At 57.1% G+C, this 27814-nt stretch overlaps 2 protein-coding genes across 11 annotated transcripts; one reads left to right on the forward strand and one right to left on the reverse strand.

Moving 5' to 3' along the window:
• The first annotated feature begins 380 nt into the window (after positions 1-380).
• Septin8 (septin 8) lies at positions 381-25426 on the forward strand. 10 transcript variants are annotated; one of them, XM_021241430.2, is made up of 10 exons: positions 381-503; positions 10987-11107; positions 12050-12245; positions 12557-12743; positions 13310-13471; positions 14248-14344; positions 14507-14675; positions 14864-14996; positions 15113-15303; positions 24116-25426. In XM_021241430.2, the coding sequence occupies exons 2-10, from the start codon at positions 10990-10992 to the stop codon at positions 24279-24281; spliced, it is 1419 nt and encodes a 472-aa protein (XP_021097089.1). In that variant the 5' UTR covers positions 381-503; positions 10987-10989; the 3' UTR covers positions 24282-25426. The 10 variants fall into 10 exon arrangements, with proteins under 10 accessions (XP_021097089.1, XP_004836658.1, XP_012934435.1 ...); XM_004836601.4 differs by lacking the exon at positions 381-503 and adding an exon at positions 798-1049 and having other exon boundaries at positions 12563-12743; XM_013078981.3 differs by lacking the exons at positions 381-503; positions 24116-25426 and adding exons at positions 798-1049; positions 18076-18497 and having other exon boundaries at positions 12563-12743.
• Ccni2 (cyclin I family member 2) lies at positions 22258-27814 on the reverse strand. The gene is made up of 7 exons (XM_021241445.2): positions 27489-27814; positions 27147-27275; positions 26665-26739; positions 26435-26540; positions 25253-25393; positions 24101-24331; positions 22258-23553 (listed from the first exon to the last, which is right to left on the reverse strand). The coding sequence occupies exons 1-5, from the start codon at positions 27801-27803 to the stop codon at positions 25344-25346; spliced, it is 675 nt and encodes a 224-aa protein (XP_021097104.1). The 5' UTR covers positions 27804-27814; the 3' UTR covers positions 22258-23553; positions 24101-24331; positions 25253-25343.

The raw sequence follows: 27814 nt of genomic DNA on the forward strand, positions 1-27814 counted from the left end.
ACATGTAGAAATGTTGAAGAAACAACGCAGAATGAACAGGAGTGGGGGGGAACAACGTGGAAGCACTGTTGGGCAAGTCCAGGGGGTGAAGGTCAGCTGGGTCGCCAGGGAGAGAAAGTAGGGAAGAGCCACTAGGGGTGGAAGGTCCAGGGTACCACAGCAGCCAAACGAAGGGCAGGGAGCGCTCACTCGGGCCTGTGTGCATTCTTCCGGCGCCTCCAGCCTGCCCGGGGCTCGGGGTGGGAGGAAGAGGCTGTTTCCCGGGAAGATACTGGGGGGTGATGTGCGGAGAGTAAACACACCTGGGATGAGGCCAGGGAGGGATAGGGTGTGGAGCTTGTCCCTCACAGAGCAGGAAAGGAAAGGAAGAGGGAAGGGGGAAAGGAGGGTTTCGGAGGACTTGGGGCTGGATTGTGCACAGCCCGGGAGAAGGATGCAGAGCCCTAGAGGCCTCGGGTTTGGGCGAAGGAGCCGTTTTCGGAGTGGCGTGCACGCTTTGGGAGGTGAGGTCAGCAGGGCAGCGCGGTCCTCTCCGCACGGGGCACGACTCGGTCCCTGCCGTCCGAGCCCGGGGCCAGTCCGGGCCTCGAGCGCGCAGCTCCTCTCCCACCGCGCCAACCCCCGCCCGAGCCGCGCATCCCGCGCTCCGCTTGCGCAAGGGCCCGCAGGCTGCTGCCTGGCCGGGAAGGTCGCCGGGCCGGACGCTCCGGTCCCGCCGGGTCCCGCCCGGGCGCAGGCGGCAGCATCATCAGGTGGGCCCGGGCCGGGCGTCGGGCGCGGCGGCCTCTCCCGCCCCCCGCCCCCCGCCCCGCGGACTACAAGTCCCGGCAGCCCCGCCGGCCCCGCCGCGGAGACCCCGGCGTCCGGGCCCGAGCGCTCAGCCAGCCGGCGGGGCGGGGCGCCTCTCCCGCCGCCGAGGGGAGTTTCCAGGAAGTGGCCATATTGGATCCATTCAGCGCGGCGCCGGCGAGCGCGTCCCGCACGGCTCGTCCCGGCCCGCCGCCCCGTGCCCGAGCAGCATGGCGGCCACCGAGCTGGAGCGGCCCTCGGTGAGCGGCGAGCAGGGCGGGCGCGGCCACCGGGGCGGGGGAGCAGAGCCGCCTGGCCCGGGCAGGTGTGAGCGGAGGGCAGGGTCGGGTCCGCGACCCTCGCTCCGGGAGGCGCCGTCTGCGCGCGGGGGCCCGGGCGCGCAGGTGCGGGTGGATGGGGACGGAGCGCCCAGGTGAGACCCGGACCCGCGCCCGCTCTCGCTTCCCTCCGCATCCCTCCCCGCGCTCGAGCCTGGGTGCCACTCCGGGCGGTCGGGCCTCGGTGGTCGGGTCTTTGGCAGCCGTGCCCCAGGAGCTGGGGCGACTCCAGATCCAGCCCGTGTGATGTCGGTCTGGGCTCTTGTCCCAGTCTGCGTTCCGGGCTGACGGCCCCGGGGGTCCCCGCGAGGGTGTCCCTGGCCCTGAGCCAGGCTGTGGCTAACTTGCTAAAGGGTTTTTGATCACAACCCGGGAGGGAGGCCTTTGAGGGGTCGTGTCTGCACGTCCCCTGGTGTGGAAGGCTGGATCTGGGTGTGTCTGGGAGGCTAGGCTGTGACAGTGAAGGAAACTGTCCTCTTGGCCAGCATGTGAGGCCCTGGTCAGCTGGAAGAGGAGGAGGGAGAGGGGAGGGAAGGGAGGGAGTTGGGGAGGGAGCGGGAGGAGGCGGAGGAGGGGGAGGGAGGGGGAGGCCCCAGAGCTGTGGGGAGGGAGGGGGTTCTGACTGCGACCGATAACGAATTGGTTCTGGGGCTAAATAAGGGAGCTGGGACTTATGTAATTAATGCTATAAATACAGTGATCTGAATTTATATATGTAGATTTCTCCTTTAATCTGAAAATACATTTGTCGGTCTACTTTGGAAATATGCATAACTAAACAGGCGCTCTTGGTTTCATCATTCGCTAGACTGGGGTATTTTATTCCCTTTGGGCAGGGGGCCTGTGTGTCTGAAGTAAGTTAAACTACATGAGGAGCAGACTCAGAAGCTGGCAAACCCAAGGTCCACTTCACCTCTTTGCTGTTCCGTGGAATTTGTGTACTGGAAGAAGGCAGCTCGTGAATCCTAATAGACCTGGAACTGCTGGAGGCCACGAGCCCTGTGTCTGTGCATTTTCTGTGCCCACCTGACCAGAAAGTTACGTCTGGGTCTTGTCTGTGGCCAGAGGTTGCTCTAACAGTTGATCTTGCCTGTGGGAGTGGTATGTAGAAGAACCAGAATCAGATGGCTTGATATGGCTCCTAGATGCTATTTGTTGGCCATGTGACCCTGGGCAAGGTACTTAACCCCTCAGTGTTCTGTGTAATAGGATGAGAAGTGTCCCCTCTTTCATGGGGTTATTGGAGAACACCTCGGTGAATCCAGGTGGGGTACATGACCAGCATCCGGCACATAGTGAGGCTACAATTACTTGCACGTGAAATCTTTGTCTCTGGATGCGAAGACGGATCTTCTCTCTGTGTGAGAAGCCCATGGACGAGGCCTCTGCAGAGGGGCTTCCTTCCACTGTACATCCAGAGAGTCCTCAGAGAGGGCAGGGCCTTCCTCCTGCTTGCTCTGGGACCATCTCTGTGAGGAGCTTGGGTGTTATCCTCGAGGTGGGCAGATGGGCCTGACTCAGGGAAGAGTGTGGGGCCTAGGTTGCTGTGCTTGGTGAAGCCAGAGGGACGGATGCCTTCCACGCCAGACTCCTGGGAGGATTTGGACAGGGTTGAATTTGGGTGGAGATCTTGGGTGGAGTTTGGCCTGAATTTAGGAGCACAGACTCCATTGTCCCCTACTGGCTTGTCATCCTGGGAGAGGCATTTCTTTGCTTACAGCCATACTGATTCTTCCGAGTTTGTGAGAGTACTCATAGCCTCAGTGAACCTGATTTCTCACCAGTTCCAGGGTCCGGTGGAGGTGTGGCAGGTCAGCACCGTCCCTCTGGCCAGCTTAGTGGTCAGACCAGCCTGGGAGAGCCTGGGAACTGTCTCCTGAGAACCTGGAGCTTAGGAGACGGGACCGAGTTGTGCTTGGAGATCAAGGTGTGCCCCACCCTTTGGTGTATGTGTTTAACATGGTATATACCACAGGTTCAGCAGCCTTGACCCCTGGCTGACCCTGGGCTCAGCCCGAGGCTTGGGTCAGTGCCTGCTCTATGTGCATGTGGGGACAGTCCTTGGGAGTTTCCTCTTCTCCCTTGGGCAGCCAGTCCTCCGTCCACCCTTGCTTGGCCCCTTCTCTGGTTCTGACACTCATAGTGCCTGTCTTGAGGGCCAGCTCCTGTGTTTCTCTTGTCAGAATTGAGTAGGACGAGATTCGTGCTCCGTGGTGAGGGACCCTACAGGGCCTGGGGAAAACGAGAGGTGAGGGGGAGAGGGAAGAAACGTGAGGCAACTCAGCCTCATGCTTGGCATTCTTCCCAGCCAGTCACTCCCCCCCCATCTCTGCTTTATCCCCAGCACCATCTGTTACTTCCGTTGTCACTCCTGTAATCTTGACACCTCCCCAAGAAGCAGACTATCCAGGGCGTGCCTGTTCTGTCCTGAAGCAAGGGGTATGGGAGGCAGCCCTCATACCCAGTGGGGCCCAGGGCCCCTGTCACAGCAAAGTATCTCCCTGTCCTGTGAAAATGGCCAGTGACCTCCCTGCCCAGCCTTTCTGAAGTAGAAATGCAAGCTGAGTGAGAGTTGTCTGGCAGCTTTCAGCGCCTGGTGGCATCGAGGGGTCAGGCATGAGCACCAGGGGCAAAGCAGCAGCTCTTCCTGCTCCCCAGAGGTAGCTGTGCCCCGTCCTCCCTCTCTGGGGCATTGGACCATGCTCTGGGTGCCCACCGTAGGGTCTGCTTGCATCTTAACTAGAGTGGGCCAGGGCTGCGAGGTGGGTGGAAGCACAGTGCAAGGGAGCACTGGATAAGCGACTAACCAAGGTGGGAACAGAGATGGCTGCAAGAAGAGACTGATCACAGTGCCGAGGAGGAGAGAATAGATGGAAGCTGACAACCCAGGGCCTAGACTTTTGTCAGAAGCTTTGGATGGGCTGGCTGCAGTGGCACATTCCTGTAACTCCAGCTGTTTGGGAGCATGAAGCAGGAGGATCATAAGTTTGAGTTGCCTGGGCAACTTAGCAAGACCCTGTCTCAGAATAAAAAAATTAAAAGGGCGGGGGTGTATAGCTCAATGATAGAGTGCTTGCCTAGCATGTGCAAGGCCCTCCGTTCAACTCCCAGTACCTAAACACAAACAAACAAAACTTTGGATGATAGGAAGAGGAAGGGCACTGGATGCTTTTGCCCATCATGTTTTTAATGTCAGCAGTCGGAGGTTGGGTGAAGAAGCAGACTTTGTCCATCAGCCAGTAAAGGGTGGTTCAAGACCTAAACTCTAGCACCTGAGGCCCCTGAGGTGCCTGTGGTGGTGGAGCCCTCTGAATCCTGAGCCCTGGGGTGGGCTGGGTAGAGGTGCAGATTTGGGGCAGTAACTACCATAAATGTCTCTGTGGCTGCAGTCCAGCTACCTCAAAGCAAGGCCAGCGGCAGCAGGATGACAGAGCAAAGGGCCTGACTGCCAACTGGCCTCTGTGTCCCTTGCAGCCTTCTTGGGCTTCCTGCCTCTGTGCAGCCACTGGGTCTCAGAATCTCCGGGCATGGCCCCCAGGGCACAAGCTCTGCCAGACAGCCAGATGTGAAGCTGTGCAGGCAGGAGGGAGGTGCATCTGCCTGGGGAAGGGCAGAATGCCATCAAGGTGAGCTGGGGTGCTCTGTGGTGACTTCCTTAGGAGCCATCTGCATCCTCAGGGTCATGAAGGGAACTGTGGCTGGGAAGAAGCGATGGAGGACAGGGTGAGGGACGTCTAGGCTGTAGCTGAGGCTCCCCTGGACAGCTTGGGGCAGATTAAGTGTCCTCCTCTTCAGAACACATGGCCTCTAACTCTCTGTTGTCCAAGGCAAGTTAGAGGGGAGGGAGAACCAGGGCAAGAGGGAGTAGGGGCCTGACTGGTTGAGGTGGCTTTCTGTCTCCTGAGGGGCCTGGAAGGGGCAGTGGGCGTGGACCTGTGTTCATTCCCCACACCTGGCTCTGGCTGGGGCCGAGCCTGAGCTTCTGCCTGGTGCTGGGGTGAGCGGGCAGGTAGCAGAGGCAGATCACAGTGCCCCTGCATTCCTCGGCCCTGCAGAGCAGTCATCCATCCCGGGTTGGGAAGGAAGGCTGGGCACCTTTGCTGCCCGTGTTACCCCTTCCCAAGCTGGAGCCTCATTCTCTGCCTCCTTCCAGCCAGGCTTTCCCTGGTGCAAGGCAGCAGTGGCTGCCTCTGAAGTCCCTGAACCAAGTGAAGCAGTACGAACGCCTGGGTCCAGTACCTCTGCAGCTTGAAGTGCCTTACCCATCTGCGTTCTCAAAGCCCAAGAATGTGTTTGTGTCCCAGGCCTGAGGGATGGGGTGATGGCCAAGACCTCAGGGACCTGCCATGCGCCCCCTTCCCCGCCCTTTCGGGAAACTGGATTTTGACAGGAGATGTGTGAAGTGAGCCATCTCCAGTTCTTCCAGTTCTTTGCCTGCTGCAGCCTGGCTGTCTGTGCAGAAAGCGGAAGAAGTTCCTCGGGAGACGGAAGGGGCGACCTGGGTTCCTGGGGTAGTTGTGCTCACAGAGTTCCTTCCCTTCTTAGGACAGGTCGAGAATGGTTGGCCTTGCGAGACTGACTGGTGGCCCCGCCGGCCTCGCACCGGTATTAGCTTCTCTGCCATCATGGAGGTGCTGTGAAGGTTGATTCCCCGCTTCAGTCTTTCCTGTTTTCTGCTGTCACTGTAACTGGTTCCCAGGTGCAGGGACAGGTGTGACCTGTCTGTATTCTTCCCTTTACACCCAGGGCAGCCGCATCCCCATCCTGCCCTCCCACACACAGAGCTCTTGGTTCTTCCCGTAACCTCTGACCCGGGCTAGAGGCCTGCTGTGGAATCCTGGGACCAGGGCCTAAGCCTTTCCTGGGAAAATTCCTGGGATTCCTTTTGGGCTCAAGGACAGTTGTACTTATGACCACGGGTTCTGGCCAGAGGCCTCTGCTCTGGCTATTTAAGGCCCAGGCAGCTGGAGCTGGGGCAGGATGGTTTATGCCTGGAATATGGGTGGAGAAGGCTTCCAGTGGCGCAGTGACTTCTGACTTCACAGGACCTCCGGAGCTGGCGCTCGTGGGGAGTGGGCTTCCCCTTCCGCCTGGCAGGGCGCTGAGGCCAGTAGATGCTAGGATTGGAGCCTGGGGACAAAAGAGTCCCAATAGCCCAGCGTGGTGGTACACACCTAGAATCCCAGTACTCGGGAGGCTGAAGCAGAACGATCGCTGTGAATTTGAGGCCAGCCAAGGCCACATGAGTTCAAGGCCAGCCTGAACCACATAGCAAAACCCTGTCTCAAAAAAAAAAAAAAAGGGAATTCCAAGCCCAGAGGCCTGGGGAACTGGCAGGCCTGGGGTTGGAGGGCTCTCTTTGCCCAGGACTCAAGAACCCCATACCCTGAGCCAGGTATCCTCTCTCCTTCCACTCCAACAGCCTGCCTAGACTGGGGTATCTTTGCTCATCCTCACTTTCTCTGGCTCTGTTGGTTTGGACGTCCAGCATGTTCCCCGTTCCTTCTAGATAAAAGCCTGTTTTGTGTGTGGACAAGCCATGGGACATGGTTTCCTCTCCCAAATCCCGCCTTGTCTCTGGGTGAAATGGGCAGTTCCTCTGGGCAGGCAATTTGGGCTGATCCAGAAGGCTCACCTCAAGCATTTCCTGATCAGGAAAAGGATGCCCTAGTTATCCACTGGGCTGCATAACGAGGTGCTGTCCTCCACTGTGTTCTGGATGGCCAGCCAGCCAAGCAGTTATTATTTTGGCTGTTGTCTTTGATGTGCCAAAGAAGTGGTGACACAGAAGCCTGGGGCTTGGCTCTGGAGCCAAAAGCTTGTTAGTGATTAGAGAGGGGATAGTGGCCCCCATGGAGCCTCACATTGTGTGCCGAGAGCTCAGAGCTCCCAGATATTGGGAGGCCCCTGAGTGAGCACCCAGGGTCAGAGTTGGGATGGAGGCTCTCTGAAGTCCCTTCCCCTGGAATCGTCTCCCATTCCCGGAGACTGGTGGCAGAGGTGTGTCCACCCATCTCAGCCTCCTGCAGACTGCCAGGCCTCTGGTCTAGCCCAGCCTCTGAAGGTTATGTTGGGCCTTCCCCGTACTCTCAGTCTGTCTTGGTTGGCGACCTTTAAAATATAGAGGATTTCACATGAAGATCTAGATTTGGGGATTCTCTTGAAAAGGGGATGATTTAGCAACCCCAGACCTGCACTCCATAGTTGGCTGGAGCTGCGTGGCTGTGGATGCCATGGAACACCCATGGGCATGAGCACTGCACCCCCCCCACACACATTCACTCCCACCTCCTCCTGGGGACCCCACTCTTGGCCACATCAGCGGCTGTCTCATCCAGCAGGTGGCAAGAAGGGTGGGCTTCCCCGTCACACTGTGCATTCAGATCCTGGCTTCCCCTGAGCCCTGGTCCTGTGCACATCCCTGAGCCTCCCGGTGCCTCAGTGCTCTTGCTATATAATGGCCACTGGCCTTCCAGGGCCCAGGTGTGGGCCCAGCGAGACTAAACCTGAGTTGCACACAGCAAGTGCTCAGGTGAATGTTAGCTGTTCCTGTTGTGCCCACTGTCATTGTTAACTATCCTGGCCTCTGCCTGTTTATATTACTTGCGTGGGACCTTTGGGCATTTGAGAATCAGCCCCCCCGAAGTCCAGGGTCTGGTGCCCCGTGTTTTCATCCTCAGCCGTCTCAGTGTCTGGTGCGTGGCAGGTGTGTCTGATGAGTGTGGTGAGTGACAGTGATGAGCTGGGAGCCTTCTCAGAGCAGGGGAGCCGAGTAGCAGAGTGGTTTGGGGGAAAGGTTTGGTCCCCGCTCGAGTCCCTGTCCTGCCTGGTTCGATCCCTAGCTGTTTCCGGTTTCCTCACCTATCAGGTGGGGTCCGGTGCCCAGAGGGAGGACTGAGTGAGGGGCCGGCAACTCCCTGGGCTTGGTTCAGACAGGCGGACTTGGTGTGCTGGCGTCATCTCCAACATCTGCTCCTTTCTGGGACACTGGCCTTCACCCCATTCCTCCCTGGAGTCCCCTTGTTTGCCCGCCTCCCTCCCTGTTCCTGTCCATCGAGAGTTGCACTGTGGAGACTCCGGCTGCTTTTGGTCACAGGTGCCGAAGAACTCGCTAAGCAGTCGGGGTCCGCTTGACCAGGGCTGGAGGGAAGCACCAGAGGTAGGGCAGCATCAGCTCTCTCTTCTCTGATTTTTCTGGCTCTGCCATCCGCTGGTAGAAGACATCTGCCTTAGGCCAGCTACCCCAGTGGTCACAGGATGGTGACAAAGACTCTGCCCTGGTCTCTTGCTTGTACCTGAGCCAGCCATGGAATCAGGCTGATTGATTCCCACCAACGGCAGGGCTGGCAGCAGGGGTCCTGGCTTTATCTCTGAGTGGTCCTTGAGATGTATAGGCTGTTGCTTTGGGGGCTGCTGGCCCCTCCTAGGTGCGACCCCCTCAGGTCAGCAGACACTCACAGGATGGCACTTTGGAGTGGGCGGCACACTTGGATCACTTGTTGTTGATGCCGAATACGTGAGTGTGGAGGCTGGCATTAATGAGAGTCCTCTTAGTAAAGCCGGGAGGTCCCAGCAGTCCATGAGACCATGGAAGAACACTGCCTCCAGCAGGCCCAGTGGTCGGATGTTCCTCAGTGTGTAAGTGTGTGTGTGTGTGTGTGCACGCGCGCGCGCACCCCATAGACTGATGCCCCCACTGGTCCTTCAGGCTCCTGGGCAGACATAATCCCAGGTCTGGGCCCCTAGTGACAGCGCAGTGTGGGCAATGACACGGGAATGACGACCTGCCTGTCTTCCACACCCAGAGCCATGCATGTGATAAAGGGCAGCGGGGGCTGCTGAGCTCAGGCAGGGGTGCTTTGTGAGCCCGAGGGCTGCTCTGAGCCTCTGAAACCCGGGACTGTCAGAAGGCGGGGCAGGTGGGGGTAGGGTAGGGACTGAGGCATAGATAGCCTCTGTTTCTCTGCAAGCACTCTGTGGCGGGTGTGTGAGTGTGTGTGCGTGTGTGCGTGTGTGTGTGTGTGTGCATGTGCGGTTTCCAGACACAGCTGACTCGGTGGGTTTTGGCGGCAGACTACAGGATGTTGGATTGCATCCTGATTGTGTCACCCTTGGAAGAAGAGGATGAATAAACACACAGCCTTCTCTCTGCAAGCACAGCACGCCTTAAATTTTGGAGATTTTTAGTCTCCCCTGAAAAGCAAGAAAGCTCCAGGCTGACTGTTCTGTCCTCCGTTTGATCCTCAAGCTGCCACGGGCAGGTGGAACAGAGGCTAAATGATCAAGCCCTGTGTACAGTGGGCAGACACCCTGGCGAGGTGCTGATTACAGCCCACACTCAGTAGCTTGTGAATGGGTGGCGTCTGGCCAGCTCTGGGTGCAGGGCGGGAAGGGTGCCAAGGATGGGAAGCCTGGCCTCTCCCAGCTGGAAGCTGACTTCCAGAAGCTTGTGGCATAGGTGGAGAGCCCAGGGGTAAGGGGAGGCTAACGGTGAGGAGTCGGGTCACACTGGTGGGGGTCCGGATGGGGTGTAAGTACTTGGGCCAGGTGAGTGCAGGTGCCAGGGAAAAGGTGAAGAGAGCTCTGGAGCCCAGGGAAGGGCAGAGCTGGAAAGGGGAATTCAGAAGTAACCTGCTGGCTGGAACCGAGCCTGCGAGGAAGCTCTGGAACAGCATGCTGAGGGGCTTGGCACATCCTGGCTCCAGGTGTTGTCTTTGATGAGAGAGCTGCCTGGGGACCCCTTTGCTGGGCTGTCTGCAGCCCTAAGGGACCTGGGCTTGAATGAGGAGAGTTGAACATGCTGCCCTGGGAAGAGGTGGTGAGTGAGGAGGGAGTGTCGGCTGTCCAGGGTCCTTGGAGAGGGGTGACCTGGACTTGTGTGCGATGGGCACCAGGCTGTCAGACACACGCAGGCGTTGCTGGTGCAGGGCTGAGGAGGGAGGCAGGCGTAGGTAGTAGAGCAGAGGCTGGACCTGAGTGTGTGCGGGCTCCGGTTGTGAGAGAGATGGACCGGAGGCGGCGGCTGCACAGGTCAGGGGCCCAGGTGCCGAGGAGGGCCCCGTGCAGGGCAGGACCAGGGCCCCCGTCTGCTCCTCAGCCCCTCTGCCCACCTATCTGTGCCTGCATTTGTGTGAGGGCTGTGATGGCACTGTCAGCAGCTCCCATGCCGGCCCTCCAGCTCCTGTCTCCTCTCCCCTGCAGCTGAGAGCAGGGGGCGCCCGAGCCCGCGGCCCTTTCCTGCCGTTGTCCTTTCAAGCTGGGAGGCAGGAAGGGGGGCTCCCGAAGGAGGAGGCGCATTTCTGCCCAAATGGGGCTGTGTGAGGCCTGCCCTGGAGTGGCTGAGCCTGGGCCCTTCCCTGGAGGACAGCATTTTGCCCTCGGCCCAGGGAAGCCAGAGAAGCTGGGCACACACCTTGGGGTCTGCCCTTGATCTCTGCCCCGGGTCTTTGGGTTTCTCTTTGTGGTGCTGTGGGCCAGCTCCAGGCCCCTGCTCAGTCAGGGCTGGCTGCCCACCTCTCTGTGGAGGCCAGGCCCGCACAGCCTCACCCGGCCCCTCTAAGCCATGGCCGGGTAGGGCTGAGAGGGCAGGAGTGGAGAGGCCCTCCAGCAGGGCCATTGTGTGCTCTACACTTGGCTGTGTGTGAAGCAGGGGTGGCCTGGGGGATGGGAGGCCTCGGCTGGAGCGTGCGCCATGGAGTAGTTGGGAGAAGGGGGTCCTGAGGGGTGGCAGCCTCACCCTGTCCTCAGCTGGTCACAGGAACACAAGCTCCATCAGGGCCTCTCGTTCCGCTCAGCGTGGTCCCTCACTTGCCCGTGTTACCCAGTGGGCTCACTGCCTTGCTTTGCTTGTCTCTTGCAGAGTATGGAGTCCGAGCCCCGGAGCCTCTCGCTGGGTGGCCATGTGGGCTTTGACAGCCTCCCTGACCAGCTGGTCAGCAAGTCCATCACTCAGGGCTTCAGCTTCAACATCCTCTGTGTGGGTGAGTTTCGTGGCCTGGCCGGGGACATCCTCAGACAGAGGGGGGTGAGGACCTTCAGGTACCCTGGCCCCCTGTCAAGCTGCGTGGGGCTTCCCAGGCCGAGGAAAACGGGGCAGGGGCAGGCAGGATGAGGGTGTGGTCAGTGTCTCTGCCAGGGTCCAGGACAGGATTGGGGCCGGGGCCCAACTCCAGGCCAGCGCTGTCATGCAGAGCACGCAGGATTTGGCACATGAGAAAGTGCTTTACAGACTGCAGGTGTTTATCGCAGTGATTCAGATTCATTTATTTAAAAAGCATTTATTTACTCCTTCCTACTGTGTGTCAAGAATACTGTGGCAAACCAGCCTCTGCCCTTCGTCACAGTAGCATGTAAGAAAACATCTAGCACGTGTCTGAATAGACAGCCCACGCAGGGTGGCTGTCTCTGGAGTGCTCGGCCATATGCCCTCTGCAGCTGCCTGTCCCTCCCCACAGTCAAACCTCGTGGGGCTGAGGCAGCTCAGGGCATATGGGCTCGAACCCTGGCCCTGCCGCAGCTCCTTGCCCATCCTGGGCCTTGGAGGGATGGGGCTCGGGGCAGGCTGTGCGATAGATGAGCAGCCTGCCTGTCTGCTGCCTAGCTACCTCCCTCCTTCCTTCCTCGTTCTTCCTCTTTTCTCCTCTCTCCCTCTTCCTCCCTCGCCCTCCACCCCTTTAGCTGGGGATCAAGCCCAGGGTCTCCTGCGTGCAAGCACGGCCCCACTGAGCCACCACTCCACACACATTGTCTGTAAGGCCCCTGAGACAAGGGCTGAGGACGTGGATGGAGTGGGAAGCCCGCCTGTCCCTCCTCCTATCAGGGCTGAGACTGCCTGCGCCCCCACCTGGCCTCGGCCCCAGCCCAGGACAGCCCCTGTGCCAGCCTTTGATGCCCACTTCTCTCCCTCCTGTCCTGCTCTCCAGGCGAGACTGGCATTGGCAAGTCCACGCTGATGAACACGCTCTTCAACACCACCTTTGAGACTGAGGAAGCCAGTCACCACGAGGGGTGCGTGCGCCTGCGGCCTCAGACTTACGACCTCCAGGAGAGCAACGTGCACCTCAGGCTGACCATTGTGGACGCCGTGGGCTTCGGGGACCAGATCAATAAGGACGACAGGCAAGAGGCGGGAAGGGCGGCCCGTCCAGGCCTCTCCCACGGTGACCACACTTCTCCGCTGCTCTGCTGCCCCCAGGCTGGTCACCGAGCCCCCACATCCAGAGGCGCCGGAGAGCTGTCCGGGGGCGTCTGGGGCTCTGTGGTCATGAGCTGACCAGTCACTCCCTGGGGTGGGTCAGAAGGGGTCAGCTGCCTGACCAGAGGGAGCACAGCTGTTGGCTCCCTGGCAGGAAGGGCGGCAGCCTGCTTGGCTCCGGGGTCCCCAGGCTGTGGCTGAGCTCTGGCCTCCCAGGTGACGGAGCTGTCTGTAGTTACAGGCCCATAGTCGACTACATCGATGCACAGTTTGAAAACTATCTGCAGGAGGAGCTGAAGATCCGCCGCTCGCTCTTCGACTACCACGACACAAGGATCCATGTGTGCCTCTACTTCATCACGCCCACCGGGCACTCCCTGAAGTCCTTGGACCTGGTTACCATGAAGAAGCTGGACAGCAAGGTGTGTGCCCTGCCTTCCCCCAGAACGGGACGGGGGGCTGCAGCTCCGCCGTCCCCCGGGGTCCTCAGGGACGTGGGCGGGGGCTGACTCAGAACCCCTTGGCTTGGTTCGCTCTGTGTCTCACTCGCAGTGGCCCCTACTGCTACCACCTGTCTCCCCCTTGTGGTCCTCGGGGTTTTTCCTCCAGAGTCCTGCCCCTGAGTCTAGCCCTGCACCCCTTCCTTCTTGTTCCCAGCCTGGCCGGCTTGTTTCCCTCCCCCTGGAACAGTGTCCGCCCCCCTCGCGCCCTCTGCTCAGCGTCCCGCCCCTTGCCAGCTCAGCCTCCTCTCTGCCCTGTTCTCTTGGCTCCAGATTCCTAGCTCTTCCCTCTCTTGCCCTTTCTTTCTGACGTGGACCCCTGGGGTTCTTTCTGAGAGCTGTGGGAGGACAGTGCAGCCCCCGTGGCTTTGTGGAAAGGTTGGCCAGATTGGGCTGGGAGAGTCCACGGGTGCAGCTCCATCTTCTGCTCCTCTGTAGGGACGTGGCTGGGGCAGGGCTGTAACCGTGTCCCTCCCCCGGTCTGGCAGGTGAACATAATTCCCATCATTGCCAAGGCTGACACTATCTCCAAAAGCGAGCTCCACAAGTTCAAGATCAAGATCATGGGCGAGTTGGTCAGCAACGGGGTCCAGATCTACCAGTTTCCCACCGACGACGAGGCCGTTGCGGAGATTAACGCAGTCATGAATGTGAGTGCTGAGCAAGGGCCTGGGCTCCAGGGCCAGGGGCTCGGAGCAGCCAGATTGCAGGTGCAGCTTGGGGGGCCTCTGTCCCCCAGGAGTCCAGCCTGGCCTGTTCCAGGATGGACATATGGGCCCCTCCCGCCGGCCAGGCCTGTCCCCTGGGGGCCGGGGAGGAGCTGACTTGGCTTTCCAGTCAGAGGGACGCAAGGCCTGACCGCAGGGTGGGAGCCCAAAGCCTGCAGGCGTGAGCAGACCTGAGGTCAGGGTTTAGGAACCGGAAGGGAGCCGAGCCTGCAGGACCTTTCAGGGAGCTGGATGGCCCTGAAAAGAATAACCGGAAGAGTCGGGAGTGCCAGGGGGAGGGTTTCGGGTTCAGCTCACTATCCCATTGGAAGGTCTGGAACATTTCTCCAAAGGAGCTAGAAGATTCGGGGATTTAGCTCAGTGGTTTCGCCGCCTGCCTGGCAAGCTCGAGGGCCCGACTTCAATCCCTGGTACCAAAAAAAAAAAGTCAAAAGAGCTAGAGGAAGCCAGGTGTGATGGCACACGCCTGTAATCCCAGCACTCAGGAGGCTGAGGCAGGAAGATCACTAAGAGTTCCGGGCCGGCCAGGGCTACACAGTGAGTTCAAGGCCAGTCTGAACCCATAACGAGACCCTGTCTCAGAAAACCAAAAACAACAAAACAAAAAAGAGCTAGAGGTGAGGCGCTTGCCACAGGGCCTGTGAGAGAGTGCTCCCCTATGTCCCCCGAGTGCTCACGCGTACCCGGGCCCTTTACAGGCACACCTGCCCTTCGCTGTGGTGGGCAGCACCGAGGAGGTGAAGGTGGGCAACAAGCTGGTCCGAGCGCGGCAGTACCCTTGGGGAGTGGTGCAGGGTGAGTGCGGCCCGACACGCGCCCTGCAGTCCTGCTGCCTGCACCGTCCCCCACCCCCCGCCTGTGTGCCTGCATCGCCCCGGCCGCAGCCCCGCACGCTGTCTGCCCCTGCCCGCCGCGTGCCTGCCTCACGCCCCATGCCCCACGTGCCCCTGCTTTCAGTGGAGAACGAGAACCACTGCGACTTCGTGAAGCTCCGGGAGATGCTGATCCGGGTGAACATGGAGGACCTCCGCGAGCAGACCCACAGTCGGCACTACGAGCTCTACCGGCGCTGCAAGCTGGAGGAGATGGGCTTCCAGGACAGTGACGGCGACAGCCAGCCCTTCAGGTGACAGCCGCTCTCTCGGTCACTCTCGCCCCCCGGCCTCTGCCCTCTAGGGTCTTGTTGGCCCAAGCGGAGGCTGCAGGAGCCCGGCCTCCCCTCAGCCCCGGGCCCGCCCCAGTCTGCTGCTCGGGCTCTGCCCTGCACCATGTGCCACTGTCCCAGCCCCGGCCCTCTGCTCGGGGTCTCCACAGCCTGCAAGAGACGTACGAGGCCAAGAGGAAAGAGTTCCTGAGCGAGCTGCAGAGGAAGGAGGAAGAGATGAGGCAGATGTTTGTCAGCAAAGTGAAGGAGACGGAGCTGGAGCTGAAGGAGAAGGAGAGGGAGGTGCGTGCCTGGCTGGGCCGCAGCAGGAACATCGGGTGCGGGAGGCCGGGCCAGCCAGGGTGAGGCCGGGGCGCAGGCTCTCCCACATGTGTGCCAGGAGCCATTCTCTCACCCAGCTGCACGAGAAGTTTGAGCACCTGAAGAGGATCCACCAGGAGGAGAAGCGCAAGGTAGAGGAGAAGCGCCGGGAGCTGGAAGAGGAGGCCAGCGCCTTCAACTGCAGGAAGGCGGCCGTGGAGGCCCTGCAGTCTCAGGCCGTGCATGCCACCTCACAGCAGCCCCCGAGGAAGGACAAGGACAGGAAGAAGTAGGTGGTGGCTCCCCGTGCTGCTCTCTGCTGTGCACGCACTGTCTCCTGCTCCTCTGGTCTTTGCTTCTACTTTCCCCGTCGAGCGCTCTCTTCTGCTCCGTTTCACTTGCTCTCCCACCCCATTCTTGCTCCCCACTCCTGTCCTTTTTCTAACACTGGTGCTCTTGTCTCATCACCTGGCGCTTGTTCTCTCTCTCTGTCTCTCTCTCTCTCTCTCTCTCTCTGGTGACCGTGTGCTCTCCCTCACTTCCTTTCTCTCTCCTGCCCTCTCCTCTTCCCTTTCTGGCTCACCCATTTATTCTGTAGCGCTCAGCACCGGGCCCTCTCTGCTGCAGTGTGTAGAAGGCCGGGCCACACGGGCAGGGCACAGCCTGAGAGGCGGAGCTGTAGCGTCTTGGGGAAGTTGCTCAGGCCAGAAGGACAGGGCCTGGGACTGTCGGCATTTCTGCGGGGACGCCCAGGGTGCAGCCCTCCTCAGTCTCTGAGGCAGTGGGTGGCCCCACACCGGCTGGCAGGTGGTAACCGAGGCCAGCGGGGACCCCCCGACACTGTGATCACTACGGAGCTATTCCGAGGCCATGTGGGCTGAGAAGACAGCAGCCCCTGTGGGGGAGCAGAGCCGCCCCTCCAGGAGAAGCTGGAGTTGTTCCTGTAGAGAAGGGAGAGAGAGACGGGAATGGCACAGCCTCCAGGGGTGCTGTCCACTTGGTGGCCAGGTGGGGCGACTCTGAGTCATTTTTGTTTGGCCTCTGTGTGTGCTGATGGAGCTGGAACCCAGACCTCAAGCATGTGGGACAGGCATGCGACCACTGAGCTGCAGCCCCAGCCCCCCTGGCGTTTCTGTAGCCTGCTCCCACACCCTGAGCTGGAGCCTGCACACCCTGCGGGAGCCTCTCCCACCCTGGCCACACCGCAGTGCCCGTCTCCGAGCACTCTCTCCCCTGCCCTTAGCCTGGGTCTGGCACCATCCTTTTTGTGCCAGCGGAGAAAGTAAGCAGGCAGGCCTGCGCTGGCCTCCGCCCTGGGCTCCCTCCGTGCGAGTGTCCGCAGCTGTGCATGCAGACCCTCCCCTCCTTGGTGGCGGTGGAGGCTGGTTAGCTGTGGCGTGGGATGTTGCCTCCGGCACAGACACTCGCCGTGCCCCCCCACTGTGCTCCCTAACACAAGCTCACACCGTGCACACCACACACACGGCCCTGTCTCTCCTGCCGTGTCACACAGGCAGGCACAGGGCACCTGTCTCCCGACAGCGCAGGGGTGCAGGCGCTTACTGGAAGAGAGAAACTTGAACCACTTCTCCTGGGGAACTCAGGCCAGAACCAGGCATTTGGGAGTTGGATTCTAGTTGTCTTTTTTTTTTTTTTTTCTTAACTGGAAATAGTGATTTTTCTCTTTTGTATTTTTAATAATTTGAGTTGGTAATGTACATAACACATTTTAATTTTTTTTACTTCCCCTTCCTCTCCCTTCTACTTTCCTTCCTCTTTCGGTCCCCTTCCCATTTCAGTTGTCGTTTCTAACGCCTGCTTCTTTTTATAATCTGTACCCCCATACCCAGTGGCCCCACCTGGGCCACAGGCACTGCTGGGAAGGATAAATCCCTTCCTGTCCCCAGGGAAAACCCAGCCCTGTGCTCCCCTCAGTCTTGAGAATTTCCCCTCTCCTCTACAGTGGCTGCTCCCCCTCGCCCCATGCCCAGCCCGGGCTTGGTGAGCCTGAGGGTTGGGGTGGCAGCCCAGAAACCTGGTTTCTCCTTGGGGGTGCCAGGGGCAGAGGTCCATGGACCAAAGTGACTTTGCCCTGCTTTCTGCCTGCGTAGCCCAGTCCAACTCATTAAAGAAAAGCTGGGCTGAGACTAGGAAAGATGCTGTGGAGAAACCTCTCAGAAGTTGAAGCAAGGACCTGTAGCCAGGTTGGGCCTGAGGCCCGGGGGGTTGGAGTGGTGGGGAGTTGGGGGTGCAAGCTGTCCGCAGGGTTCCGACACAGCTCTCAGTGGAGGGCTCATGGCTCGGGTCTGGGCTCTCTGGTACCTTGTCCTCTGGGCCCGGGCCTGGAGGATGGGCCCTTTGTGTTTGCTGGCTACGCCAGGAAGCCTCAGTCAGTTTGGCCTCTGCCCTCGCTGGCTCGTGGAGGCTGAAGTGGGTGGGCTGGGTGTGGCCCCCAGCAGTCTCCCCCCAGCCCTGGTTGATGGAATGGGGTGGGCTGGGCGTGCATTCTGAAAGTGGCTACTTCTCATGACCATTTAATTGAATGGCTTTGATTGGTTGCATTTGTTCTTTAAATTTTAATCCATTTCTGCAAAATTACTTCCCAATCAGATCTTGACCCTCAGCCTGGGACGCCACAAACTGAAGCCAGTTCTCTGCTTCGCCCGTCACAAATGCCAAACTGACTGCCCTTCCCCAGTGTCCATCTTGCTGTCTTTTGCTTCTGTTTGATTTGGTCTGCGTATCTTTTAATGTGTCTGTTTTTGTTCTGTTTGTTTTATTTTTATTTTTCAGTTAACGCACGCACAGACTTACATGTCAAGAGTGGACTTTAGACTTTCATGTATTAAGTTGCTTGAGTTACACCTTGTGACCCTTCTCCCATAACGTGGCGTGAGGACGGACTGGGAGCTGGCGCGCAGCCTCCAGTGTTTACTGCCTCGCCCCTGCCCCGTCCCGCCCGGCCCCAGGCTGCCCTCGGTCTGGCCGCCACACCCTCTGTGCAAACGTGCAGAAGCCGTGAATGCTGGAATCCAAAACTGACGAGGTTTATTTTTTTCAGAGCCAGTGGCTGGTCTTCCATTTACAGTGTCACTATTCCTTGATGGAGCAGTTATAAGCCACTCTAGTGAAGGCCCCAGGCGGTGGTGCTAGGCCTAATTGTTCGGCGTCAAGATGGTGACTCACGCAGTGCCGTATGTGCGGCCTGTGGTCTGGTATACATGCTGCAAAATTTGCCCGGGCCCCCTTTGTTTTAATTTTTTTCTAACCTCGAGTTTAATTTCATTAATAACTTTGAGACTCTTCTAAATTTTTATTTTGGCACCAGCGTAAAGACAAATAATATCCTCTCCCATTATTTTCATACGTAACACAGACTCCCTGGTTTTTAAAAACTAAAAAAAACCCTCTAAACCCTTCTCATGTATAGAGCACCCCTATAACATATAGGGAGAGGTGGTTAATAAACTTCCTGTAATGACAGTGTTTGAAAGTTCTTTACCGATAAAAGTGGATCACGAGCAAGACCACATCCATCATTTTTACTGTGAATGTAAATGGAACAGCAGCCCAAAGCCATTGTCTGGCCAAGGTGCCACCTGTGAAGAGGGACCAAGCCATGTGTGTGTGTTAAGTGTTTAATTCCAAATAAGACTCCCGGCCAACCCTGGCTTTCCAGTTCCAAGAGGGCTCTGAGGAAAAGGCTGTTGGTGCCTTGAGGTCATTGTTTCTTCCTTCCGGGCAAAGAGAAGGAGCTGCCTGGTATGTTTAAGACAATCTGAGAAAAAGCAGCCAGGGTAGCTTTTCTCCCTTGGGCTGCACTCTACGGAAGAACATTTTAAGAGTGCTAGCAGCATTCATTCTTCCGTGCTCTTAGTGGGCTGCCAGCCTCTGGGAGTATCAGGGTGGACATCAGACTGGGAGATGAAAGTGAAATCCTTTCTTGGTGGACCACGAAAGCTCACAGCCTGGCACACTCCTTGTTGGGAGCCTTACGGGCTGTGCTCAGTATTGCTGGGCTGGTAGCTTTTCATGCCCACTGTATTTCTTCCTGTCACCATTCCTCCCTTTCTGCCTGGCCTGCTTTAGTGATTTCCAGGACCAAGTCTGGGCTTCCTCCTGCCCCTCTGAGATGATACTGCATTGAGAGTTAGATGGAGGGAGAGCCGGGCGTGGTGGTGCATAGCACTCGGGAGGCTGAGGCAGGAGGGATCACTGCTAGTTTGAGGCTAGTCTGGGCCACATAATGAGTTCAAGGCCAGCCTGAAGTATATAGGAGACATTGTCTCAACTCACACCCCAGAAGTTAGGTGGAAGGATGGGCTCTTGTGGGTCCACTGGGGAACGGCCGGAAAGGAGCAGCCTGTACAGTTGAGGGGCTCCTCCTGCCGGCAGTAGAGGAGGTTTTATTGATATCCCAAATAAAGTTACGCCCTGACTAGGGCCAGAAACTTAAACTATTTAGGAGACTTTTAAAACCAAAAGAATAAGAATATAAAATTAGGTATGGGCCTTGGAAGGGGCCCTGGAGATGAAGCTTCATCAGCCTCACAGTAAATCCACCTCTGGCTGTGCTCGGACACTGACGTATCAGTGTGGTGTCTGAAAGGTAGCCCTGCTTGTCACAGGCCGGTGTGTACTCCGAGCAGCTCCTCCACAGCCTGCTTGGACGTCTGAGGTATACTCACCTGGCTCAGAGCCTGCCCTTGCAAGTAGCCTTTCCTAGCTGATGTGTTTCTGACAGCGAGGCTCTGACCCGGCAGGTGCAGTGCTTCTGTGAGTGAGGGGACTCCGAGCTCGTGGGCCTCGAGTGGCCCATGCTGCCCCCTGCCCACTGCAATGCTGAGGGCAGCCCGGGCGTACTAGAAGGCCCAGCTGTGCTTGGTGGCTGGCCTGCCCTAACAGACTTGCACTTTCTGGAGACCGAGCTGCCCCACCAGCCCCAACATTAGCAAGCCTCACTGCACCTCTCCCATTGCCGTTTGTGTTTGGAATTTTGTCATCTTGAGCTGAGACCAAATTCTTGGTGTACAGGACGAGGATAAAACTTGACATTAACAAACTACTGTCATGGAGCATGACCCCCATGTGCAGATCTGATGTACCCCTCATTTCTCAACATTTGCCAGCATTATTTGGGATGTCATAGAGGATCACGTTGGAATTTACTATCACGTCTTCCTTGAACCACACTGGTTTGGGGTAGAACCACCATATAATTTATTGTCCAAACTGGGCCTTGTGAGAGAAAGGGGCTGCTGTTAATGAATGTGCCAGGCCAGCAGCATGAACTGGAAGCGCCCCAAACAAGCCAGGATTTGTGGTCTCACTCGCTACAGGGGATCCGAGGCCATGGTTTGTGGTTGTGCAGACTGCACTTATGTTTGTGTGTAGGGGGGTTCCTGGTCAGTGGGGCTCCCGTTACTGGGCAGGAGGCTGAGGGAGCGTGCCTTGTGATGTTATGTTAACATGCTTTTCTAAAACTGCTTCACTTGTTAATTCATTTACTCCATTCATTGACTGTTTTTGTTCCTCTCCATTCACTTTGTACTTTTTTTTCCCCCATTAAATTTCGCATTTATTTTGAGTTTTTATAGTGTCTTTTTTGGGCATCTCTTTTGATTTAACAAATTTCTCAAGCCTGTTAATATGCCACAGCTGTGGTAAATAGTTTGTCTTTTCTGAGAACTTGATGGAGGCTAGTCTGTGTGATTCTGTGGGAATTACATTTTAATAGTGAATCCTGCTACAGGCAACTGTGAGTCACTCTTGGGAAGGAGTAGGATGGAGGAAAGAGTCAGAAAAGAGAAAATGCAGTCTGTGGCCCAAGAATCTTTACAGGGTAACTAGGCTAAGGTGGTGAGAGAAGGCACACCTGGCTCAAAGAATGCAAACTTTTATCAGAGAAGGTGGACACAGGACAACTAATATTTGTGTGCATTCAGTTGTGTTACATGCATTAACACCTCTAATCTTCATCGTAATCCTATGATCAGATATCATTACTCTCCCTATTTTGTAGGGAAGGCAGAGAGGTTACATAGTTACCGAGGTCACATATCAAGTGACTGGAAGTTGGATTTGAATGTGCGTTGTCTGTTTCCTTAATTCCTGGATTTAGCTGCTCCTTGGCATCCAAGTAGGACCATGGAAGAAGAGTGGAAATCTGGTCCTTGTTAAAGTATACAGTTTGACAGTGTGGGCTTTGGAAATTTTGTAGAAAGTTTTGTAGAGGTAGGAAGTCCTAGGACACAGGAAATGTTTGGCCAAGGAAGGGCAGACTAGTAGCTGAATCCCACACACCTGAGTCCATTTCTTGCAGCACTTTCTTTGCTGGGCACTAGGTAGATCCTAGGAAGACCAAAAAATGACAACACAGGGACTGAGGTTGGGGAGCCGAGAGCTAGGCAGGAAGACTGGTATTCAGACGCCCTTCGTGAGGTGCAGCTCACCTCTACCTATGGGAGGCAGGTGGCTGGGAGTTTGTGTTAAGCTTTGAGAAAGGAGCCGGGCCTCCCTGGTATAGGAGCAGCATTGCACAACTCGCCTACCCATTGGGGATGGACAAGTTTAAGGAAACCCCACGGTGTTCCCGGACACTGAGCTTCCCTCTCTCCATCTGCCTCTGGGCTGTCTCCATTTCTGTTCTTTGGCCTCAGTCCTTCAACAAGGTCTACCCTCTAGAGGTGGGGACAGAAGGAAGATGGCTTGCCAGCTTCCCCGAATGAAAGGTACAGCATTTGCAGAAAGGCATGGCAACAAGGCTGTCCCTTATCTCAGTATGGGGGTACCCAGGTCTGCTTCTCTCTCCCCACAACGGAGTGGGAGCAGCTCTGAGTACTGAGTTTATGTCTGGAGCCACTGGGTTGAGAAGCCCAGAAGCCTCAGCAGCTCCCCAAAGCCTGAGCCAGTCCGAGCTGGTGTGGGCCTTCGGAACGAGCTCTTTCGCACCTGCTCCAGTGCCCCTCGCTGGGAGGAGGGAGGCTCAGGACAGCTTTGGCCTCGAGCAGCCTACAGCCCGGGGCATCCCAAGACACTTGCCTCCCTGCCCCCTCCTCCCATAGGTAAAGCTACAGCCGGGGGCTGTCTGCCAGGCTGTCAGCTCCCTGTGCTTTCCCTCACTTTCTCACCGTGGTCTTCCAGGATCTGCCTAGATGATGGCTACTGACAGGACCAGGAGAATGCTCCATGTGTTTGGCTCCAGCGAGTCTAAATGCACAGTAGCCACAAATGCAAAATAAGATCCAGGCAGCATTACTGACAAAGTTTATTTTTATGTAAGTTCCTAAAAGCAAGATTTGTGTCCAGAAAAGGTCAAGGTTACTCAGACTGTGTAATACCGACATGACTATGGTAGACCTGGTCCCTGACCCCTCTGCTGCACCCCCAGCCTCCACAGCATGGCGCATTCACAGAAAAGAAAAAAAGTCACAATGGAGACTTCACAAACCACCTCTAAGCATGTGGCTGTCGTTTAAGTCCCCAACACTATTTACACAGCTCCAGCTGGCATCTTTGCCAGCTGGGCTCCAGTGCCCAGAATTCAATAGTATCACGGCTTCAGAGAGCCAGCTGGCCTTCCCCTCAGCCATGCAAGTAACCTCACAGCACAGCAGTGGGGTCAGGCAGGGCCTGCAAACCTGCTCCCAGCTCAACAAAAAGCTTTCAGAACCAAGCCTGTAGTTCACTGGCATACCAGTGATACCCATGCATTAGCTTGGCATTCCTCTAGTTCAAAAAATGTCTTTTGCTTCAGAATAAGAGGCTGGGGCAGGAGAATCACAAGCTTGCACCCACCTGCCTGGGCAACTTAGCAAGACCCTGTCTCAAAATATAAACAGGGCTGGGGCTGTACCTCAGTGGCAGAGCACCCTGGGTTCAGCCCCCAGGATGGGGAGCAGGGTCAAAGGAAGATGGTGTTTATTGCTTGCTCAGGGTTACTACACATTAAAGCCTAATCAAGATCCAGTCCTGAGAAGGTGTAAGTCACTGCCGAGGGAAAGTGGGTCTGGAGAGATGTGGGCAGCTGGGACAGAAGCACATGGCCACATGTTTGGGACAGACCTGCGAGGCTGGAGGACACAGCCAGCTCTTGCAGGTAGAACAGCAAGAAGAGGTCAGTGAGGAGCAGCCCCTGCCCTCCAGCTCTCCAAGGGGCCAGTACCAACCCTTGCAGGAGAAGGAAAAATGACCACAGCGTGAGCTGCCTCTGATCTCCGTGGCTTCACCAGGAGAGAGAAGGCAGGGTTGTGCCTGTCTGTCGGTCTTACCTCTGCTGACCCTTGCCCCTGCTGTTCTGAGGACTGAGGAACTGCCTCAGTTGCTCTTCCAGGGCTCGCTACCCTTCTCTTTACAGGATTAGTAAAGCCAAGGATTCACGGGTGTCCAAGCAAGGAGGGTCCCACTGTGTTCTGCAGCACAGGTAGTGGCACAGAGGCTGGGTGGCAGTGGGTCAGTTGTCTGCACGGGAGGATGACGGCAAACTTCTCAGGTGCTGCTGTACAAGCTCCTTACAGAGTTCGTACTGCTCGATACTGACCTGTGTTAGAACGGGCCAGGCTTAGAGCAGAACCATCGTAGGTTCTGAGGAGGAGGCAGCCAAGTGCTACCACAGGCACATGAAGCAACTCAGAGCATTAAGTGCCATCTCAGGAACAGCCAGCTCCAACCTCAGCAACTCATGCATTCCGTCCTGACCTGTCTGTCCCCAGCGCTTGTGACTCCCTTCCCCAGCTGTATTCAAATAGCCTGAGACAGGTCCAAAATGTAGAGTCCTCCACATTAAGCTGAAGGTTGCTCCCTCCTAAGCTGGACCCCCAGCCCCAACCCAGCCTTCCTGCTAGAAGGGCTGCCACTGAGGTGAGGTTTTCGTCATGGCCAGAAACCCACCCCCATTGGTCCAGAGGAGGAACATATGTCCCACAGATGGCCGAGTGTGTGCCCCAGCCCTTAGAAAGACTTTTGCCAGAGCTGTCAAGGCCAGAGCGTCCTCTGGAGCACACCTGGGTCAAGAAGGGTCCCTTGGCAGGGTTGGAGTGTCAGCTGAATGGACACAGAGCCTGGCCTGGGGCAAAGTTGACGTCTACCTGTGCTTTCTTTAGCAGATCAGATATAGGATCACAGCAGCCGGGTTTGAGCCTCTCGAACTCTAAGGTGATGATGACCAAAGCCAGTGTGGAGCCCTTGAACTGCAGCAGCTGGTGGCCCGCCATACAGTGCTGCAGTTGCCTGGTCAGGGACGCGACGTGGCAGGAAGGCTTCGTCTGAGGCAGCAGATCGATCACGCGGGGCTGGCTCAGGATCACTAGGGCATGGAACTAGAGACCACGGTTTTTAATGTTAGAACAGAAAACCCCCTCCTCTTCATATTATCAACGACCAAAAGTGCAAACAATTTCAGTTTCCATCAGGGAGCATCCAGTGTGGCCCAATCCTTTTCATTTCTGTCCAAGGTCCCAGAAGGGGCTTGAAGCTTACTGCCCATTCTGAGCATCGACCCTGGAGGAAAAAGCACTCTGCTTTGTGATACAGTCATGAGCCTAAAGTACCTAATGACAAGTGTTTCCGTTTGAAGATAAAAACATACTATTCAAGATCAAGGTAGCAGAAAAGTTACTTGTATCAGCTTGACTTAGACTGCAACCTGGGCCAGTTTTCACAGTGAAACAGCCCTTAGTGATTTAGTCTTCATGCTTCATAACAGACCAAAACCCTATGACATTTCCACTGCATAATTTTGCCTTACTAACAGAATCACATCCTTAAGGATGATATCATTCCCCTAACTAAAACAAACTAATGTGTGATATATTTTCAAGTGCCAGATCAATATGGTCTAAAGCTTCAATAAGGCTTGTGTGTAGGTGAATAAAGACAGCTAAGTGAATGTGTGTAAAGTGTAGCAAAAGGAGATATTTATGTACAAAGTTCATAGAATGGAAAGTTAAATATTTTTGCAGTGTGTATTTAAGAAGAACCTCACCATAATAGTGCCATCTAAACATCTTTGTCAAGTTAATTTAATGTCCTTTAGAAATGAGAGGCTGGTGGAATGGTGTTGGATTTAAGACACATTTTCACTCTTCCGTAAGCGGTAAGCCTCGTGGGTCACCTCACTGTGGTGCATGCGCAAGTACATGTGCTCGCCTGTGCTCTGCCATCTGTCCCGTGTCGTGAACAGCTGTTCCAAAGGCACATGTGAGTCTCGGGAGACTCAGCCAATGCCTCCTCGTGCTTACTATATTCAAGAAGTCCAGAGGTGTCCCGGTGTGGATGTCCCAGTGCAGTTTGTCCAGAATAACCAGCTCCATCCTCAGAAGCTCCTTCGGGCTATAGCTGGGGCCATAGTGCTTTATGAAGTCGTTTACATGTGGAATTGACTGTAAAAAGAAAATAAAGAGGCCAAAGCCCTACATCGTGTCATAGTAGCTTTTGTTCTTTTATCTATAGGGACTGGGTATCCATGACCTGAGTAAAGGGTCATCCAGTGGCCTGCCACAGGAGGTGTTGGAGAGGAAGCACCTGCCAGAGTTTAGCTGGCTGTCAGTTCCCCCGGAAGTTGAGACTCCTTGTAGTGCACGCCCATGGCCACCCTCTGCAAACAGGTCTCGATCCTCCCTGCATCCCAGCTGACTCAGGTGTTCTGGAGGCTGGGGCTGTGCAGTCTGTGGTCAGCCACAACAACTTACCCAAGGTTTTCCAGGGGCTATGGGTTCTGCCATTGCTGTTCCCAAGCCCTGTCATGGCTACTCACAGGGAGGAAATTTAGGCCTTTGAGCTTTCTGAGGGAGGCACGTCAACAAAGCTTCCCATGCTTTTTGTAGCACTACAACTACAGATGCTTTCCCTTCAATCTTAGTTGAAGGTGGCTTGGGGCTAGGAAAACTTGACTGTTCTCCAGAGGGACTAAATAAGGGTTGTCTGTGAGTAAACATTCAAGTTCCAAGTGTACTCAAGACTCATTCTCACCTTTTGTAGATGAGCAAATTACGACTATAACTTCTAGAGATACTTCTTTTAAGGATCATTTACTTGATCTTTGGTTGAACAAAAACAACTTGAGTACAAATTATATTTAATAAGCAAAAGTTAAAATTTTTTATTGAATGTTTGCAACTGGAAACAAACTTTTCCCCCCCTGCTTCCTCAGACCCAGACATCAACCCAAGGAAACTCTGAAAATGGCAGTGGTTTCCCCATCACCAAAGTGGAAGAGGTCAGAGGGTGGTGGGAGGTCTGGGACTCTGGTGGCCAAGCACACAGCTCCCCTGCACGTCCCAGAGAAAGGTCCTGTAGTGCCCAAGGACCGAGTTCACTGGCACAGCTGTCTCTAAGACTCGAGCAGCTTTCCCCAGACATAGTTTCTAGGGGTGAACATCAAGCCACGGGGTCCAAAAGGGGTTTTTCTCAACAGCAGGCACCTGTGTTTAATGCAGGTTGCATCCACCTGGCCAGCATCAACCAGCGAGGCCAGAAGAATCTGCAAGATCGGGCCTCAGTTCTGCTTCTCCACTTGTCCTCTAGGGTCTCACAAACCAGAAGGTGGTCAGCAGAGGTGACAGGAGTTAGTGACATTTCCAGACCTTTCAGGAACCCCGGCTACACTGCAGTCCCTCGAGCGCGGCCCAGCGAGGACCCCAGGGGGACATACCTCCTCCTCCTCGTTCAGCTTCGCAGCAAGTCTTAGACACGTGATTATGGCACACTGGAGATGACACTCCGACACCTGCAGCACGAGCACATTTGGGCAGACTCCAGCAGCAGTTTGGAGAGGCCGGGCAGGGCGTTAAGAAAATAATCCCCCCTTTAAAGACTGTTCCTCCACGAGGCAGGAGCACTAGAGCCACTGTGCGACAGTCCCAGGGAGGACGCTCCTGTCGGGAGCACGGCCCCGTCAGTGTTCCTGCGCAGGGGACTGACGGGGACAGTGCGGCCTCGGAGCCCGCTGGACGCCCCCCTTCGTACCGGCGGGTCCTCCCGCCCTCCCGAGTCCAGCCCTGAGGCCACGGGGCGGAGCCGCGGTCCGGGGTGACGGCCCCACTCCGCTCCCCCACGCGCCTGGCTGAGCCCGGGACTGCGCGACCGACCCAGGTCAGCTCGCCCACCGCCTTCGCGCTCCTTCGCGCCGCCCACCTTCACGGAGACCAGGAGGCGGCCAAAGATGCTGAGCGCCAGGTTAAAAGTGGTCCGGGCGAAGTGAAAGGCGTTTTCTCGCTCCAGTAACCACACCACGACCTCCAGGAAGGCGCCGCGGATCTCCGGCTGCGGGAGAAAGGAGGGAGCCGCCGTGTGAGGGGCCCGGGCCCGAGAGCCCCGAGCGAGAAAAGCGCGCCCGCCCGTCGTCCCGAGCGGGGCCCCTGCAGCGGCACCTGCTGGCGGCGCCAGGGGGCTCAGCGCACCCCGCCCGCCCGCGGGGCTCGTCGGGGCTCAGCCCGGAAGGCCGGCCCCGAGCGGCGCGGTCGGCTGCCTGCGCACCTGGAGGCTCCCGCCCCGCCACACGCGCGCCTCGCGCCTCAGGGCCACGTGCAGGTGCTCCAGCACCCGGCGCTCGTCCAGGGGACCTCTCAGGTCGCAGGGCGTCCGGGGTGGCGGCGGCGCCCGAGCCTCGGAGGCGGCGGGGGCCGAACTCGACCTGGCGCGGGGCCACCGGGGCTCCGCGCTCCGCGCGGGCGGCGGGGGAGGAGGAGGGCGTTGGGGCTCCGCGTCCGAGAGCCCCCCGGCACTGCGCGCACCTCCCGCCCCCTCAGCCCGCGGCTCCGACCCGGCTGGAGGCTGCGCGCCCGAGGCCATGTGGGGCTGCG

Source organism: Heterocephalus glaber, unplaced genomic scaffold (assembly GCF_053883595.1).
Source record: "Heterocephalus glaber isolate CG9 unplaced genomic scaffold, H.glaber_assembly_v1.0 deba00001606, whole genome shotgun sequence".
Classification (NCBI taxonomy): Eukaryota; Metazoa; Chordata; class Mammalia; order Rodentia; family Bathyergidae; genus Heterocephalus; species Heterocephalus glaber.